Raw genomic sequence first — 16554 nt, 5'->3', positions numbered from 1 at the left:
TTTTTTTTAAGTGGGAGACGAGCTCAAAGGCGCCCTAAAAATGACTTATTGCCAGTACTATTGGTTTCTCCATCTATTATTATATTTTTATTCTTTTGCACATATCATGAATACACACATCCTTTGATATTCATTCATACCAAATGATATCCCAAACTTTCTTTATCAATAACCCCCATTTCCCTATTTGAGAAGGCACAAGTCAATTTCTAAATGAGTTTCTCAATACATTTCAAGTTTTCATCATTACAAATGGTCAAAACATTCGTCCTCATCAGTTTGTTGGTCAATTATGGGATAGTTCGAATCTCCTAGGGTCATCCTGATCAACACCAACAATTATTCAAAAAGTTTCCAATTTACACAATCACACAAATTCCTACCTAAAAATGCAATAAACAAGTAAACATGATCTAAGTAAGAACGAATAAATCCTAAAAATCCTAAAGTCACCCCCCCAAGCTTAGTCTGAGCATTGTCCTCAATGCTTCAAGACTCTAGGATAAAGCAAAAGGAAGGGGAGAAGAAAAACAAACCTGCTCAGTCATCGGAGGGGTCGAACCTCCAATCGCGCAGAACATCCTCAATGTCACCCACTCTGCGCTGTAAGTCGTAGAGAATGGCACCCTGCTCAGACCTCATGTCATAGACGAGGCTGTAGATATCCTGGATAGTGGGTGAGGGAACTGGTGGTGGATAGGAAGGACCAGCATAAGAAGTGGAGGGGCCAGCATGATAGGGAGATGGGCCTGCCTGGAAGGTGGATGTGCCTGCCTGAAATGTGGAATCAGGAAAGGGCATAGGAGAAGTGTAAGGGTGGGCAGGAGAGAGATGGACATCTGGCATGGGCACATCAACATGGGCGGGAGAGTGGTGCTGCATAGGAGGAGAAGGTGGTGCTGGCATGTCTGGCAGGGGCTCGGTGAAAAACCAGGTGCTCTCGTCATCGAAAGACAGGGGTGCAAGGCGGAGGGGCATCAAATGCGAGCCATGACCCTTCAAGGTCCAGAAATACCGAGAACGGTGGCCAGCACCACCGCGCTCAATCTTGAGAAAAGTGGCCCGCTCGTAGGCCCTGGCATCCAGGGTGAGATGGCCAGTGGAGAGAGTGAGGCCTGCGGTGGAGATGCCCAGCCGATCAGCGATCAGGGTGACATAGGCGCCAATGCGGACAGCGCCACCCACCTTCGTGTTGCGCTGGAGATCCACCTAGTGACGGACCATGAACAACATCAGGTCCGGTCGCACCAACTCAGCCTCAGGACGGAGCATGTGGTCCATAAGGCAAAGGTCCTCCTCATTGACTCGGGCTGCAGTCTCTCCGCGTGCGAAGATAGAGCAGCCGATGGTGCGCTGGATGCACCGCAGTACCGGGTGAGGGATGGCAATGCTGCGGTACTGGGCACTGGTGGCACTCATCATCCCAGTGATCAGACGCCAGAAATGAGCCTTGTCGAACCCCACGCGATGGTCAAGGGAATCAGTATCGGGGTCGCTGTCAAATCCGAACCACTCACGGAGTCGGACCAGAGTGAGCCGGTGCGTCTGGTTGAGCATCTGGAACTTGATGTAGTAGTTGCCATGCACATCCTGACGCAGCTTGAGAGAGGAGAGGAACTCGAGGGTAAGCTCGGTGTAACAGTTACGCTCGATTGCCCAGAAGGCAGGAGTGAACCCGATCCTTCCAGTGAGACGAAGGAATTCCTCGCGAACCCCAAAGGCATCCAAAGTGTCGAAATCGACTCGGCGAGTGTTCTCATAAGTGCGCTGCCTGAGGTAGAGAAAGCGTTCCAGCATACCATGGCTGGAGAGAGTGAAGTGAGGGGCTGGGTAGTCTGCTGCTCGGGGGGTTTCCCTACCCGAGATGGGGTCAGAGTCATCAGAGTTGTACTCTATAGTGCCCAACCCAGCCCCTGCCTGTGCGGGAGAAGGGTGATAGGAAGACTGAGAAGAATGAGAAGAAGAAGAATGAGAGGAGTTACCACTGGTGCGAGCTGAACTGGTGCCTAGCTGAGACCAGTCTTGGTCCTCAGACTCTGAAGGAGAGGGAGTAGGGTCCGGTATCCCCTGTTGGATACGGAGATCCCTCTGTCGGCGAAGCTCGCGTTGTCGGCGCTCTTGGTTGCGCTTGGATCGGAGCTCGCGGTTCATGGGTGATTCTGGATCACTCATGATGGCTGTGATGCGAGTCGCCTGACTGTTGATGCGAGTCGCCTTGTAAGCGATGCGAGTCGCACTGGGTAGCGATGCGAGTCGCACTGTCTGGTATCTGGCGGCAGAGGCGATCTAGCAGAGGCGGAAGAAGAGAGAATGAGAGGGTTGTGATCGTGGCAATGGAGAAAAGGGAAGTGAGAAGGAGGTTTCGGCAGGGAGAGATGGAGATGGGTGTGATCGATGGAGAGGAGGTGAAGGCCGGCGGATGGAGAAGGGAGAGGCTAGGGTTTTGGGTTGAGGGGTCGGTTGAGGCTCGCACGGAGTTGATTCGAGTCGCAACGAAGAAGAACGAGGAACAGGAGAGGTGGGGTTCGCTGGGCAGAGGAAGAAGAAAGGAACAGGAGAGGTGCGGGTGAGGGTTATATGGTGAGACTCGCGTCGTTTGGGCGCACCCCTTCTGATGCTGCGTCTGTTCGCATTGATGCGAGTCGCATCATGTGGGATGCGAGTCGCATCGAGTGATGCAAGTCGCATCGGAGATGATGCGAGTCGCATCAAGTGGAAGTTGGTAATTCTTTTCGGTAGAAAGGAAAAATAGCTAACTAATCTAACTAAAAGTAAACTGAAAAGGCTTGGGTTGCCTCCCAAGAAGCGCTTGTTTCAGGTCTCAAGCTCGACCTTCTTTGTGCTAATCCTCCGGTGAGACGGGATCAGAGAGGTCTTGAACAACCCGCTCCTGATAATCATGATCTGCCACATAGTGCTTGAGACGCTGACCGTTCACTTTGAAATCCCCACATGTGTCATTCCCAATTTCAATTGCGCCGAAATGGTGCACCCTTCGTACCACAAACGGACCTGACCATCTGGTTTTCAATTTCCCAGGAAAGAGTCGTAACCTGGAATTGAACAAGAGGACCAGATCGCCTTCCTTGAAGTCGCGAGACATGATGCGCTTGTCATGAATTCGTTTGGTTTTGTCTTTGTAGATCCTCACATTCTCGTATGAGTGCTGACGCATCTCTTCCAATTCGTGCAAATCGAGGATACGCTTCTCTCCAGCTGCTAACAAGTCCATGTTGATAGCACGAGTGGCCCAGAACGCTTTGTGCTCAATCTCAACTGGCAGATGACACGGCTTTCCATACACCAGCTTGAAAGGGCTCATCCCAATCGGTGTTTTGAATGCTGTACGGTAGGCCCAGAGCGCGTCACTCAATTTCAAAGACCAATCCTTCCTTGTTCTTGCCACGGTCTTCTCCAAGATAGATTTGATTTCCCTGTTGGAGATTTCAGCTTGGCCGTTCGACTGAGGATGGTAAGAGGTGGAGACCTTGTGCGTCACTCCATGTCGCTGCAGGAGATTGTTGAATTGACGGTTTATGAAATGCTTCCCTCCATCGCTGATGACAGCTCTTGGCACTCCAAAGCGAGGAAAGATGACATCATTGAATAATCGCTTCACCGCGCCTGAGTCAGCTCTTCGACAGGCCACTGCCTCGACCCATTTTGAAACGTAGTCAACCGCAACTAGAATGTACTCATTTCCACATGAAGCTGGAAATGGTCCCATGAAACCTATGCCCCACACGTCGAAGACTTCGACCTCAAGAATGGAGTTGAGAGGCATCTCATTGCGATTAGTGATGTTCCCAGTGCGTTGACACTTGTCACATGACATCACCAAGGTTTTCGCGTCCTTAAAGATAGATGGCCAGAAGAAACCACATTGTAAAACCTTGGCGGCCGTTTTGGAGAACGAGGCATGTCCGCCATAGGCGGATGAATGGCAGTGCTCGAGAATGGAACGTGTCTCTTCATGTGGTACACAGCGTCGGAGGAGGCTGTCGATCCCTAACTTGAAAAGAAAGGGATCGTCCCAGAAATAGAATTTTGCGTCAGATTTTAGCTTTTTCCTCTGCTGGTAAGTCATGGCGTTTGGGAGGATCCCAGAGGCAAGGTAATTGGCCATGTCTGCATACCAAGGGTCTGGATACCTGCTCAAGCGGGTCGCATTGACTCCCATGCGAGTCTCATCATGAAGGATGCGAGTCGCAAGACACTCCATGCGAGTCGCATCAAGGTGAGCCAGAGTTGAAGCGGAGAAGAGCTGCTCGTCGGGAAAGGAATCATCGATTGGCAAGTCGGCAGAACTCTCGTCATCCAAACGGAGTCTGGAGAGATGGTCGGCTACGGTGTTTTCGACCCCTTTCTTGTCTCTGATTTCAAGATCGAATTCTTGCAGGAGAAGAATCCATCTTATCAGTCGAGGCTTTGCGTCCTGCTTTTTCAACAAGTACCTGAGCGCGGCATGGTCGGTGTAGATGATGATCTTCGAACCAACCAGATACGACCTGAACTTGTCAAGAGCAAACACAACAGCAAGAAGTTCTTTCTCGGTAGTCGTGTAATTCATCTGGGCAGGGTCTAGCACCTTGCTAGCGTAGTAGATGGCACATGGCATCGATCCCTTCCTCTGCCCAAGAACAACTCCTACTGCGTAGTCGCTCGCATCGCACATGATCTCAAAGGGAAGAGACCAGTCAGGTGGTTGCAGGATAGGTGCTGAGATGAGAGACTCCTTCAAGCTGTGAAAAGATTTGACGCATTCTTCAGTGAAGACAAAGTCAGACTCCTTGATGAGCAGATTGGTCAATGGCTTAGCAATCTTGGAAAAATCCTTGATGAACCGACGGTAGAATCCAGCATGTCCAAGAAAGCTTCGAACTCCTTTGACGCTCGTCGGAATCTCTAGTTTCTCGATCACTTCGATCTTGGCCTTGTCGACTTCGATGCCTTTTGAGGTCACGACATGTCCAAGGACGACTCCTGACTGGACCATGAAGTGGCATTTCTCCCAGTTCAGAATGAGATGGACTTCCTCACATCTCTGCAAGATCTTGCACAGGTTGGTCAGACAAGTGTCGAAGCATGTTCCATACACCGAGAAGTCATCCATAAAAATTTCAACCTCTTTCTCAATGAAGTCTGAAAAGATGGCCATCATGGCTCTTTGAAAGGTTGCTGGTGCATTGCACAGACCAAATGGCATCCTACGGTACGCGTACGTACCGTAGGGACAGGTAAAAGTGGTCATTTCTTGGTCTTGTGGGTGAATCGGTATCTGGAAGAAACCAGAGTAACCATCCAGATAGCAGAAATAGGAGTGATCTGCAAGTCGTTCGAGGAGTTGGTCAACGAATGGCAGAGGGAAATGGTCCTTGCGTGTGGCTGCGTTCAGCTTCCTGTAGTCGATGCACATGCGATGTCCCGTCACCACACGGGTTTGGACCAGTTCATTCTTCGCATTTCTCACCACCGTTGCCCCTCCTTTCTTTGGCACCACGTGGACTGGGCTCACCCATCTACTGTCAGAGATAGGGTATATAATACCGGCGTCTAGAAGCTTGAGAATTTCTTTCTTGACTACCTCTTTCAGGTTCGGATTGAGCCGTCTTTGGTGCTCAACAGATGGCTTGTGATCATCCTCCAAGAAGATTCGGTGTGAGCAGATGGACGGGCTGATCCCCTTCAAGTCGTTGATCGAATACCCAATCGCCCCTCGATGAAGTGTCAATTTCTCCAAAAGCTTGGCGGTTTGTTCGGGATTCAATTCGGCGTTTACTATAACGGGGAGAGATTGATCTGGTCCAAGGTACTCGTACCTGAGGTTGGCTGGTAGAGGCTTGAGCTCAAGAGTGGGTTTCTCTGCCTGGGCTTTGATGCAAGTCGCATCATGCTCCTTGCGAGTCGCATCACACTCCTTGCGAGTCGCATCAGGTGTACTTGAGTCGCCTCCATTAGCTCCAAATTCTCCAGACCTTGGGATGCGACTCGCATGGGGTTGATGCGGGTCGCATCCAGTCTCACCAAAGTCAGCTGCTTTCACATCCGCTCCACATACTTCCGAATTCGTTATTTCAACTTGCATTTCAGACAGAAATTCGAAGTGCTCGTTCATACTCTCATTGGTCCGCTCAAGAAGGTAGTCTTCTACCAAATCCGTTAAACATTCTTCGATCACATCTACTCGGAAACAAGATTCGGTTGAAGGATACTTCATGGCGCGGTCGATTTGAAAACACACTTTCTCTCCTCCAAAGTTCATGGTCAGCGTTCCCTGAGAGACGTCGATGATTGCACCTGCCGTTCTGAGGAAAGGTCGTCCCAAGATGATGGGGACTTCCTTATCCTCTTCCATCTCCATGACAACAAAATCGACAGGTACGAAATACTTACCGACTTGAACTGGTACGTCTTCCACAATGCCAAGTGGTAGTCGTACCGAGGAGTCTGCTAGTTGTAATGACATTCGCGTTGGTCTGAGCTCACCTACCCCCATTCGCTCGTAGATCGTGCGTGGCATGAGACTCACGCTTGCTCCTAGATCGCAGAGAGCTTTCCTGATTGTCGCCTTTCCTATGATGCAAGGAATGGAGAACTTACCTGGATCGTCCAATTTGGGAGGTAGGTCGTTCTTCAGAATGGCACTGCATTGTTCTGTCAACTTCACCGTTTCATTTCCCCCCAAGCTTCGCTTATTGGATAGAATATCTTTCAGGAACTTGGCATAGGAGGGCATTTGAGTCAAGGCATCGGTGAACGGGATCGTGATTTGCAGGCCTTTGATCACCTCAGTGAATTTCGCGAATTGTGCGTTCAACTTGTTCTCAGCTAATCGTCGGGGAAAGGGTACAGGTGGTCTGTAAGGTTTTTCAACTCCTTTCCCTTTCTCTTTGTCAGACTTGTCAGATTCCTTTGATGCGGGTCGCACTGTACCAATGCGAGTCGCATCCAGAGGTTCTTCTGGAGTCGATGCGAGTCGCACTGTGGTGGTGCAGGTCGCATCAGAGTTGATGCCAGTCGCATCAGGGGTGGTGCCAGTTGCATCAATGGTGGTGCCAGTCGCATCGGTTAGAATCTGATCAGTTGGGAAAGCTGGTTCATCGTACTGAGTCCCACTCCTCAGTGTGATCGCCTTAGCTTCTCCTCTGGGGTTTGGTTCTGGCTGCGCTGGCAGTTTGCCAGGTTGAGGTTGGCTGGAAGTGACGATATGACTCAGTTGCTCCAACAATTTGCTTTGGGTGGCCATTTGAGTTGCCATTGATTGCATTTGCTCCCACATCATCTGGTTCATCTTCCCTTGCTCGTGTGTGAAGTTCGTCGCATAGGGAGGCACATATGGTCTGGAAGGGCCAGCTTGAGGTGCTCGGTTGTTCTGATTGGGGAAGGAGGCGTTCTGGTAGAAGTTTCTGTTGTTGCCTCCTCCAGAAGAATTGTTCCAGTTGCTGCTGGATGATGGATTGATGAAGGAGTTATTGTTGTTGGTGGGGTTGGTGAAAGGGGGCCTGGGAGCATTGTTGAAAGGCGCAGGGTTGTTTTGATTCCTATTCCAATTCTGTTGTTCCATTGGATCCTTGGAGTAGGATCGGTTGAAGGGAGGTTTTGGGAAAAAGGAAGGTTCATTGTTGATGGAATTGACCTGCTCGCTCTCCTCATCAGCTTGCACCAATGGACATTGCTCGTAAGCATGTCTCTCATCACCACACATGACGCATGCTTGGGGTTGCTGTTCAACTGCTTTGACGCTGAGCTTGTCCATCGCTCTCTGCATGGCGTCCATCTTAGCGGTGAGAGCCGTGATGTGATCCACCTCGTACTTGCCACCTCCTTGGCTACCTCCTTGGCCTCCTCGTCGTCGTGAGTTGTCACGGCCGGACCATTGCTGGTTCTGCGCCATGCTGTCTATCAAGTTCATAGCCTCTAAAGGCTCCCTTGACATCAGCGCGCCTCCAGCAACAGCGTCGACGTAAGCACGAGTGCTTTCGTTCAAGCCGTCATAAAACGTTTGGATCAAGAGCAAGTCCGGTATACCGTGGTGTGGACAAGAGTATTGCAATTCTCTAAACCTTTCCCATGCCTCATTCAGGGGTTCATCAAAAATTTGACTAAAGCTGGTCAGGTCATGTCTTACCTTGGCAGTTCGTTTATGAGGGAAAAATTTGGTCAGAAACAATTTGGACAATTCCCTCCAAGTCAAAACTGAGTCCCTAGGTAAAGATCCTAACCATTTCTTTGCTTTGTCCCTAAGAGTGAAAGGAAATAGAGCAAGCTTGGTGTAATCAGCATTCTCACCGTTGGTTTTGATGGTCGTGATGCACTCGAGGAATGTTTGGAGATGAGAGTGCGGGTCTTCGTGGTCGAGTCCATGAAAGGTGTTCTGCTGCACCATGTTGACAACTCCCGGATTGAAGTTGGGTTGTTGTCCTGGAATGCGCGGCAGCCGGATTGCACCTCTCACATCTCCAGCCCTTGGTACATTGAACTCTCGCAAGGTCCTTGGCATGAAGACATCCATGTCGTCGTCAGACTGGTCAGTCAAGTCTTCTCGCTCTCTATTTCTTTCTGCATCCCTGTCCTCCCTGCTCGGATGTTCTGACATTGTCTCTGTGATGCGAGTCGCTTCGGTTGTGATGCGAGTCGCGTCAACCTCTGTGCGGGTCGCTTCAGTCGATGTCTGAGCAGGGACTGTGTCTTCTGGAGGTGTTTTGTCGAAGAGTGGTCCTCTGCTCCTCAGTTGGTAAGTCAGCTTGTATTTACCTGCAGTAGGGGGGATGAAAGCCAGTTTTTTTTTTTTTTTTTTTTAGTGATAAAGAAGTAAAGCAAAAGAAAAGATACAAACTAAAATCTAGATTAACTAAGAAAAATGTAAATCTAGAAAGGAATTGATAGCCGTCCCCGGCAACGGCGCCAAAACTTGTTCGCTTCTCAGAGTGTGCTTACAAAGTTCCAAATACAACTAATTGTACTTGTTTTAAACCTTGAATCCACTCACGTCTAGGATTGCAAGTGTACAATCCTATCCGTGTAGTAAAATAAGGTATCGATCCTCAGGGACGGTTAAACTCAATTCTAGACTTTCACAAATCCAAGTTAGGTACTAGAAGTTTGAAGAATTGGGTTTGATTTGTTTCAATTTCTAAATTTCAAAAGACAATTCAATTAAAGGTAAATGAAAGCGATTAAAAGATTTGGTTTTGAATCAATTATAAAATGTGTTCTTAGGGTTTCAGACTTCATCTCCAAACTTTTCCTTCTCTGGACCTATCATACAACTCGCATCATCTCTGATGCGACCTGTGTGATGCGACTCGCATCATCTCTGATGCGGGTCGCATGGCCCTCGAGCAGAGCTGACATGAGTTCGTATCTAAGTTGATTTCTTGTGCGAGGCTTCGACCTGTGGCTCTCGCCTACTGGTATCTAACCTAGATTGATTGTCTGGTTAACTAGAAGTATCTATAACCTCTCGATAATAGAAATTTCACCTCTCGGTTACTATTGATCTTAGATCTACTTCAAGTGCTCAATTACAATTGCAAGATACATCAAGGCCTAATTACTAGAAGAGATGCTATAGACATCTAACAGTAGACAATCAAGAATCAATCAAGAAATCACAATCAAGCAAACAATGAATACTCAAACAACAATCACACAAGTTCAACATTAGATCAAAACATCATTCAACTCAAAGAAAAGGTTTGGAGATTACATCTTAACCCTAAGAAACAGGGATCTACTCAAGCATAACAAAAGTAAACATGAAAGAGAGAGAGAATAGGCAGATCATAATGGAGCTCGAAGATCCAAGGTGGATTGGAGAGGATCTTGCAATCTTCTCTTCTTCTCCTCTTCTTCAAGCAAGCTCCAATCTCCTTCTTCTCTCTTGATCTTCGCTCTTTTTGTGTTCTGGAATGTAGAGGGGGAAAAAGCCTCCCGAATTCTGGCATAGGACCTCCTTATATAGGCAACAGAGTTGACTTTGGGCTTGTCAGATTTAATTTGAACTGGGCGGCAACAGTTGATGCGACTCGCATCAGGTGGATGCGACTCGCATCAGATGGTCTTCAGGAGAGAGCAGTGAGGGTCGCATCGCAGGTCGCTTTGGGCTTGGATGCGACTCGTACCAGGTGAATGCGAGTCGCATCAGAGCTTCCTGAAGTCTACCAATTGCCTGATTTTGCCCAATTTCGCCTGATTCCTGCAAAGTAAGAACCAAAACTTAGCAGTACCACATTCTATGGATATTCAATGTAAAAGGTACCCTTTGTTGGTTCAAAATATAGATTTTTCGTATGGAAACAAGTCGAAATGATAGGTCTAATAATGTGATAACACCGTACATTGATCCCGCGGTGAGTAATTTCATGCATGAGCAGGGAAAAATGAACCAAATGATCTTCGAGCAATTGCAGGCTCTCAATGCCCAACTGGCCGATTCAGTTGCTCAGAACAGAAGGAATGAACAAATGGGTCATCAAGCTGCCTCTGCACAACCACCTCCTGGAAGACTGCCCAGTCAACCAGAAATGAACCCCAGAGGAGAGGTAAAATCCATAACCTTGCTGAGTGGGACAAACTATGAAGGACCCTCCATGCCTGGTACGGGCCGTACCAAATCTGTACTGGTCGTACCAAACCCTGACCATGCAGAACCAGCTCAACCAGTAACCTCATCTAACTCCACACCACCTTGCACAGACCATACTAACCCAACTCAGTTCGTGCCAAAGCCATCTGAAGAGATCCATGACCGTGCAAATCCAACGCGGCTAGTAGTGAATGTTGAAGATTCTTCCGACACGGGCCGTACCAACCCAGCACGGGCCGTACAAAGAGAGCCTGAGAACCAGAGAAGGAAGGGGGACACTTTGCTTATGCTAGACCTTTTAAAAGAGGCTGAGAATCAGAGAAGGATGGGGGCCAAGAAACCACCTGGCACGCCCAGTGCGACACAGTACCAAGGACCAGCCATACCTGTGAAGCCAGAAACAGACCATACGGTCCGTACGAATCCCATACGGCCCGTATCGACCTCCCCTGAGATTCCCGAGCAGTCAGAACCTGATCCGATTGAAGTTGTGAATGAGAAGACAGACCATACGGTCCGTACCAATCCCGTACGGCCCGTACAAAATGAAGCTGACAGACAGAAAAAGAAGGTGGCCGAGAAACCACCACCCTACCAGCCACCTGTTCCTTTCCCTCAGAGGCTAGCTGAACCAGAAACATGCTGTGCAGTCAACGTGGAGGATCGATTGGCTAAGGGACAACTCCGTGAGGGATACGGGAGCTCAGTTAAAAATTACTCTGATTATTTATCTGAGTTGCAGGATGAAACAAGCGAGTTTGAGACAATCTGCACGGCAGACATGACGCCTATCTGTCTGGAAGAATTGCCATACGGACCGTACCCAAATCATACGGACCGTACACCAGAGGAATCTCAAACAGAGAAGCTGGAGATTGAGAAGGAACCAAAAGCTCAGGCTGGAGCTGAGGCATACGGTCCGCACAATGTTCATACGGACCGTACAACCAGCCAGATAGAGCAGATCACTCCCGAATTAAAACCTCTCCCAGCTAACTTCAGGTATGAGTTTCTAGACCCAAATAAATCCTGTCCTGTGATCTTGAATGCAGATCTCAGCCCTGATCGGACTGCCACGCTCTTGGGGAAATTGAAAGCTCACATAAGCGCGATCGGGTGCTCAATCAAGGACTTGAAAGATATGGGGTGGATTTTTCTTTTGCAAGTATTTGACAACACGACACTTTGCTCAGATCCGCCCCCGAATCGCACTGCTAGACTCTTGGAGGATTTGAAAACTCAGCAAACTGTGATCGGGAACTTAATCGAGGAGCTGATGGGCACAAACCCAGCCACATGCATGCACAGGACCTTACCAGCGGATGATCACAGGCACACGGACCGTGCAGACCAGCATACGAGCCATGCACAACCAACCTGGTCTATGCTTTCTCTCCCTTGGCGCGTTAAAAAGGAAAGAATGGTGTATCCTTTCAACACATTTGACACGACGCTCCACCAAAAACCACCCGACCCACCTCCCACCAATCAGTGAGGCGCCCCTGCCTCTTCCCTCACTCCATGTCTGGTTAGTTTCCATATTTTCTTCTATTTTATTTTTCTTGTGTGAACTCAAGCATTGAGGACAATGCTTCATTCAAGCTTGGGGAAGTGGAATAGAAGAAAACTGTATCTGCATTTAGGGCATGTTTATTTTTCAAAAATTTGTATTTTTCAGTGATAAATTTGCGTTATTGCTTGAATTAGGGACTTTTGTGAAAAGTTTTGGTTGTGTTTGGGATGACCTTGAGAATTTACAACTAACCTCATAATTGATCAAAGAACTAATTAGGAAGGGATGTTTTGAGAACTTGAAAATATGAAAACTTGAATTGTATCGAAAAGTCATTTTGAAACTGAACTCTGCCTTTTAAAATAGAGAATTGGGGATTTTAAATAATAGAAAGGTTGGGATATCCATTGGTATGAAAGAATACCTTGGATGTGTGTATTCATGATATATGCAAATGAAATAAATGAAAAGATGGAGAAAATAAGAGTACTGGCAATAAGTCCTACTGGGCGCCTTTGAGCTCGTCTCCCAAAGAAAAAAAAAGAGTACTGGCACAATCCGACGGGATGCCTTTGAGCTCGAAAAGTTTCAAAAATATTTGCAGTTATCAACACATGAAATCCGCGACTTTCTAACCTAAGCTTGTTTCAAGCTTGGGGGGGCGAAAAAGGAAAAATCACCACAAATGAGGGCATAATTTCAATGTAAGAATGAAAGATTGATCAATTCAAGTAATTAGTTTTTTGCAAATATTAAAGCATCTCAAAATATGAAGTTTGATTAATCAATTAGTGGGGTGAATCAAAATTCATCAAGGAAAATCCAAATTGTATCCAAAAAGATTCTCATGGTTCTTGATAAGAGCAGTTCATGTAAATTTTCACATTTAGGAATTTATTTGCATTTAGGTAATCCAAAGACCAACCCTATACCCATGTTGGGATTTTTGCTTGAGGACAAGCAAAGTTCAAGCTTGGGGGAATTTGATATCTCCATATTATATCTAAATTACAGCCCTGATTTACACTGAAACCTGTGCTTTAAAGCCTATAAATGTGGACTTTTTACTTATATTTCGATGAAATGTGGTACTACTATGCTTTGTTTGGTATTTTGCAGGAAAAAGGGCGAAAAACTGGATCTGACTACTTTTCATACGGCCCGTATGACATTTTGTACGGCCCGTACAGGATCTACCCAACTACACATAAGGTTCCACAACAGAGGCACAAAGTCTCCAAGACAAAGCACAGGCATACGGGGTCCCATACGGCCCGTACGGGGTCTCATACGGCCCGTAGGGCGCTAATTCGGAAAATCCAGCTGGAATCTGAAATGAGCATAATTTAAGGAGGCCGAAAAGGAAGCCTTTTGGGGCGCGATCTGGAGCATTAATTGAGATATTTCCTCACCAAAAAAGAGGGGATTCACCACTGGAACTTGGACAACCTTTCTTGGAGCAAAAGACAAGAGGAGGAGAAGAAGAAGAGAAGTGAAAAACGCGAGTTTGCAACGGATCTTCGGATTTCTCCATTGTTTTGTCATGAACTCTTTTATTTTCTGTTATTTGTGTTATCTGATGAACATGAGTAGCTAATTTACTTTGTTTCTAGGGCTAAGATGTAGTTTCTAGTTTGGTTTTGTTTGCATGCTACTTGGATTTTGTGTTGAATGCTTTGTTTTTACCTTGTTGAGTAGTATTTTGATTGCTTTATTTGTGCTTGCTTGAATTGATTAGTCATCCCGTTAGATGAATGCGCACATCTAAGTGTTAGGAGCCAAGTCTATGACATTTAATCCAACCGAATAAAGTATATGAAGTAGGGTTAAACCAAGGAGTACCCGAAAGGTGAAACTTTCCTTGAGGCGAAAGTCCTTGGATACTTTTAGTAAACCAACAAGTAACTTAGATAAATTAGGCCAAAATGCGAAAGTTGAGGTTTAACGCATCTAAGAGGGAAGTATTTGAGTCCGGTAATCGGGTACTAGGCCAAAATGCGAAAGTTGAGGTTAGGTATCTAGATCTGGTCGATAGAAACCCTAAACATTAGTATCAACACAGAAAACAGTAGCTGCAGCATTAACTCGGGGTCCCCTACGGGCCGTATGGATTCCCATACGGGCCGTATGCCTCGGGGCTGAACAGAAATGAAATCTGAACCCTGGAAACGCCTTTTTATCATTTGAAAACAAGTTTAATTCTTTTTATTGTCTTTTAAACTTGTCATAAATCAGTAGAATTGTTAGGATTAAATCAAACCAATTTTTCTCACTTCTAGAATCTCAAGTAATTTTAAGACGAGTCCGGTCATTTTCTTTCGTCCCTGTGGATCGATACCTGAGCATACTCATCGATAGGATAGTGCACTTGCTATCTGATTTGACAGAGTATAACAAAGGTTTAAAAGGTATAGCTTGCTATACTGAAACTTTGTAGCATATATTCTGTGCGAACAAAACTGTCAGTAGTAATCATCATTAATGTGGATACAATAAATTTTTTTCGAAGTATCTTTCATAATATTCTCATGCTGAATTTTGTTCAACCCATAGTGCACATCTTTAATTCGAAACTAGGCAGTAAAAATCATACTTACCAAAAAATTGATTGCGAAGCGTACCTCATTTTGCAGGTGCATGGAGATAACATTATTCATTCGTCTTGGATTTTCCGACTTGCGTTTGGTGCAAGCGCATTTTTTTTTGTCAAGATTACACAATTTGGGGTGTCTACACATACTAAATCACAAAATTTATTCTGTTTGCTTAACTATCTGATGACAATGTAGCTAGAATCATAGAACAAAATAAGAAAAACAGAGATATGCAGGTAGAACCGTAGAAGGCAGCAGGCACAAAAAATTTATATCCAAATAAAAAATCTTAACTATGCCGATAATCTTCGACTCAGTACATTATTTTCACACAATACAAACACCACCTTCAAACACCCACAACTTTACAGCCTAGGTTTCTATATAATTTATCAATGCAGCATTTCAAATAGCATGTCAAAACTATTCTGCCGCCCTAACAAATGGATAGTACAAGCTTGTTTTTGCGAGTCTTTTATAGCAATAGATAACAGTGATAGACACACAATTCTATTTAATCATTCAATAATCCTGGAATCTAGTTGCAATGGAGATTGGAGTTGAGCAACCATCCTTTTCTCTCTACCTTTAATGCCCCTTCTCTATATTCATTTTTTTATTTATAATCCTCTAAAATCTTGCCATCAATCAAAGTGGAAATTTCCAACTTGAATGCTAGACGAACTGCCAACAATAAAATGCATCTCGTGCAAATTGTTTTCTGAAATAATTTATAAAAAGGGCATGCATATACCAAGAACATATTATTATTACCAAGCCACTTACAAAACCCTAACCCAAAGTTTTAGCATCCACATAACTCAATCTTATTTGCTGAGGCACGTGTTGTTAAGCCTCTCAACAGCCAAAATTAAAGCCTGAGTACCAAGCCCGCCTTCTCCATGTGCCATTAAGGAAACATACAGCTGGTGCGCAAGAGCCAGGCCTGGTAAAGCAAGCCCCATTCTCTGACACTCACTCAGACAAATCCCTAAATCCTTCACAAAATGATGCACATAAAACCCGGCTGCCATGTCCCTGTCTAAAATCCTCTTCCCATACAATTCCAGCGATTTCGACCCAGCCGCGCCGGTCGAAATAGCCTCAAGCCATTTTGATACGTCTAGTCCCGACTTGTGAGCATAAATCATCCCTTCAACTAAACCAACCATGGTCGAGGCAATTACAATTTGGTTACCCAATTTCGCCTGCTGGCCCGACCCGGGCCCACCCATGTACCTTACTGTTCCCATGCATTTAAAAAGAGGGGAGAGGTGGTCGATTACCGTCTCATTTCCACCGGCAAATATGGAGAGAGTCGCGTTGCGGGCTCCACGGTCGCCACCTGACACGGGAGCATCTACAGAGAAGCTTCCTGTAGCTTCAGCCGCAGTGGCCATCTCTGTGGCAAGAGAGGGATCTGATGTAGTCATGTCGACTACAACTGAGCCTGGAGAGAGGCCCGATAGGACACCAGAAGTGGGGTCCAGTGTGGCCGCACGGACATCTGAGGGGTACCCGACCATGAGAAATACGACGTCACTTGCAGCGGCGACGGCGCGAGGAGATGCGGCGGCGGTGGCACCGCGATCTAACAGGGGTTGGGTTTTCGAGGCGGTGCGAGAGAAGACAGTGAGAGAGTATCCGGCGGAGAGGAGGTGCGAGGCCATAGCGAGGCCCATGACGCCGGTGCCGATCCATCCGATGCGGGTCTGATCGGGGGAAACGGGTCGGGTTAGGGTTTGATAGGAGAACGACATGGCTGGAGTGACACGTGGCAGTACGAGGTGAGAGAGGAGGTGGGGGAGACGGTGAAGTGAGCGGCGGAGAAAAGGTGGAACCATTGGTTATGGATTACC

At 46.7% G+C, this 16554-nt stretch overlaps 1 protein-coding gene across 1 annotated transcript; it reads right to left on the bottom strand.

Moving 5' to 3' along the window:
• Positions 1-15401: 15401 nt before the first annotated feature.
• On the bottom strand, positions 15402-16554 carry LOC144562844 (6-phosphogluconate dehydrogenase family protein). The gene has a single exon (XM_078312147.1). It carries the CDS (start codon positions 16537-16539, stop codon positions 15523-15525), a length of 1017 nt encoding a protein of 338 aa, XP_078168273.1. The 5' UTR covers positions 16540-16554; the 3' UTR covers positions 15402-15522.

This window comes from Carex rostrata, chromosome 12 (genome assembly GCF_964058835.1).
Source record: "Carex rostrata chromosome 12, lpCarRost1.2, whole genome shotgun sequence".
Classification (NCBI taxonomy): domain Eukaryota; kingdom Viridiplantae; phylum Streptophyta; class Magnoliopsida; order Poales; family Cyperaceae; genus Carex; species Carex rostrata.
The sequence above is the reverse complement of the archived record's forward strand: the minus strand, read 5'-3'. Positions and strand labels throughout refer to the sequence as shown.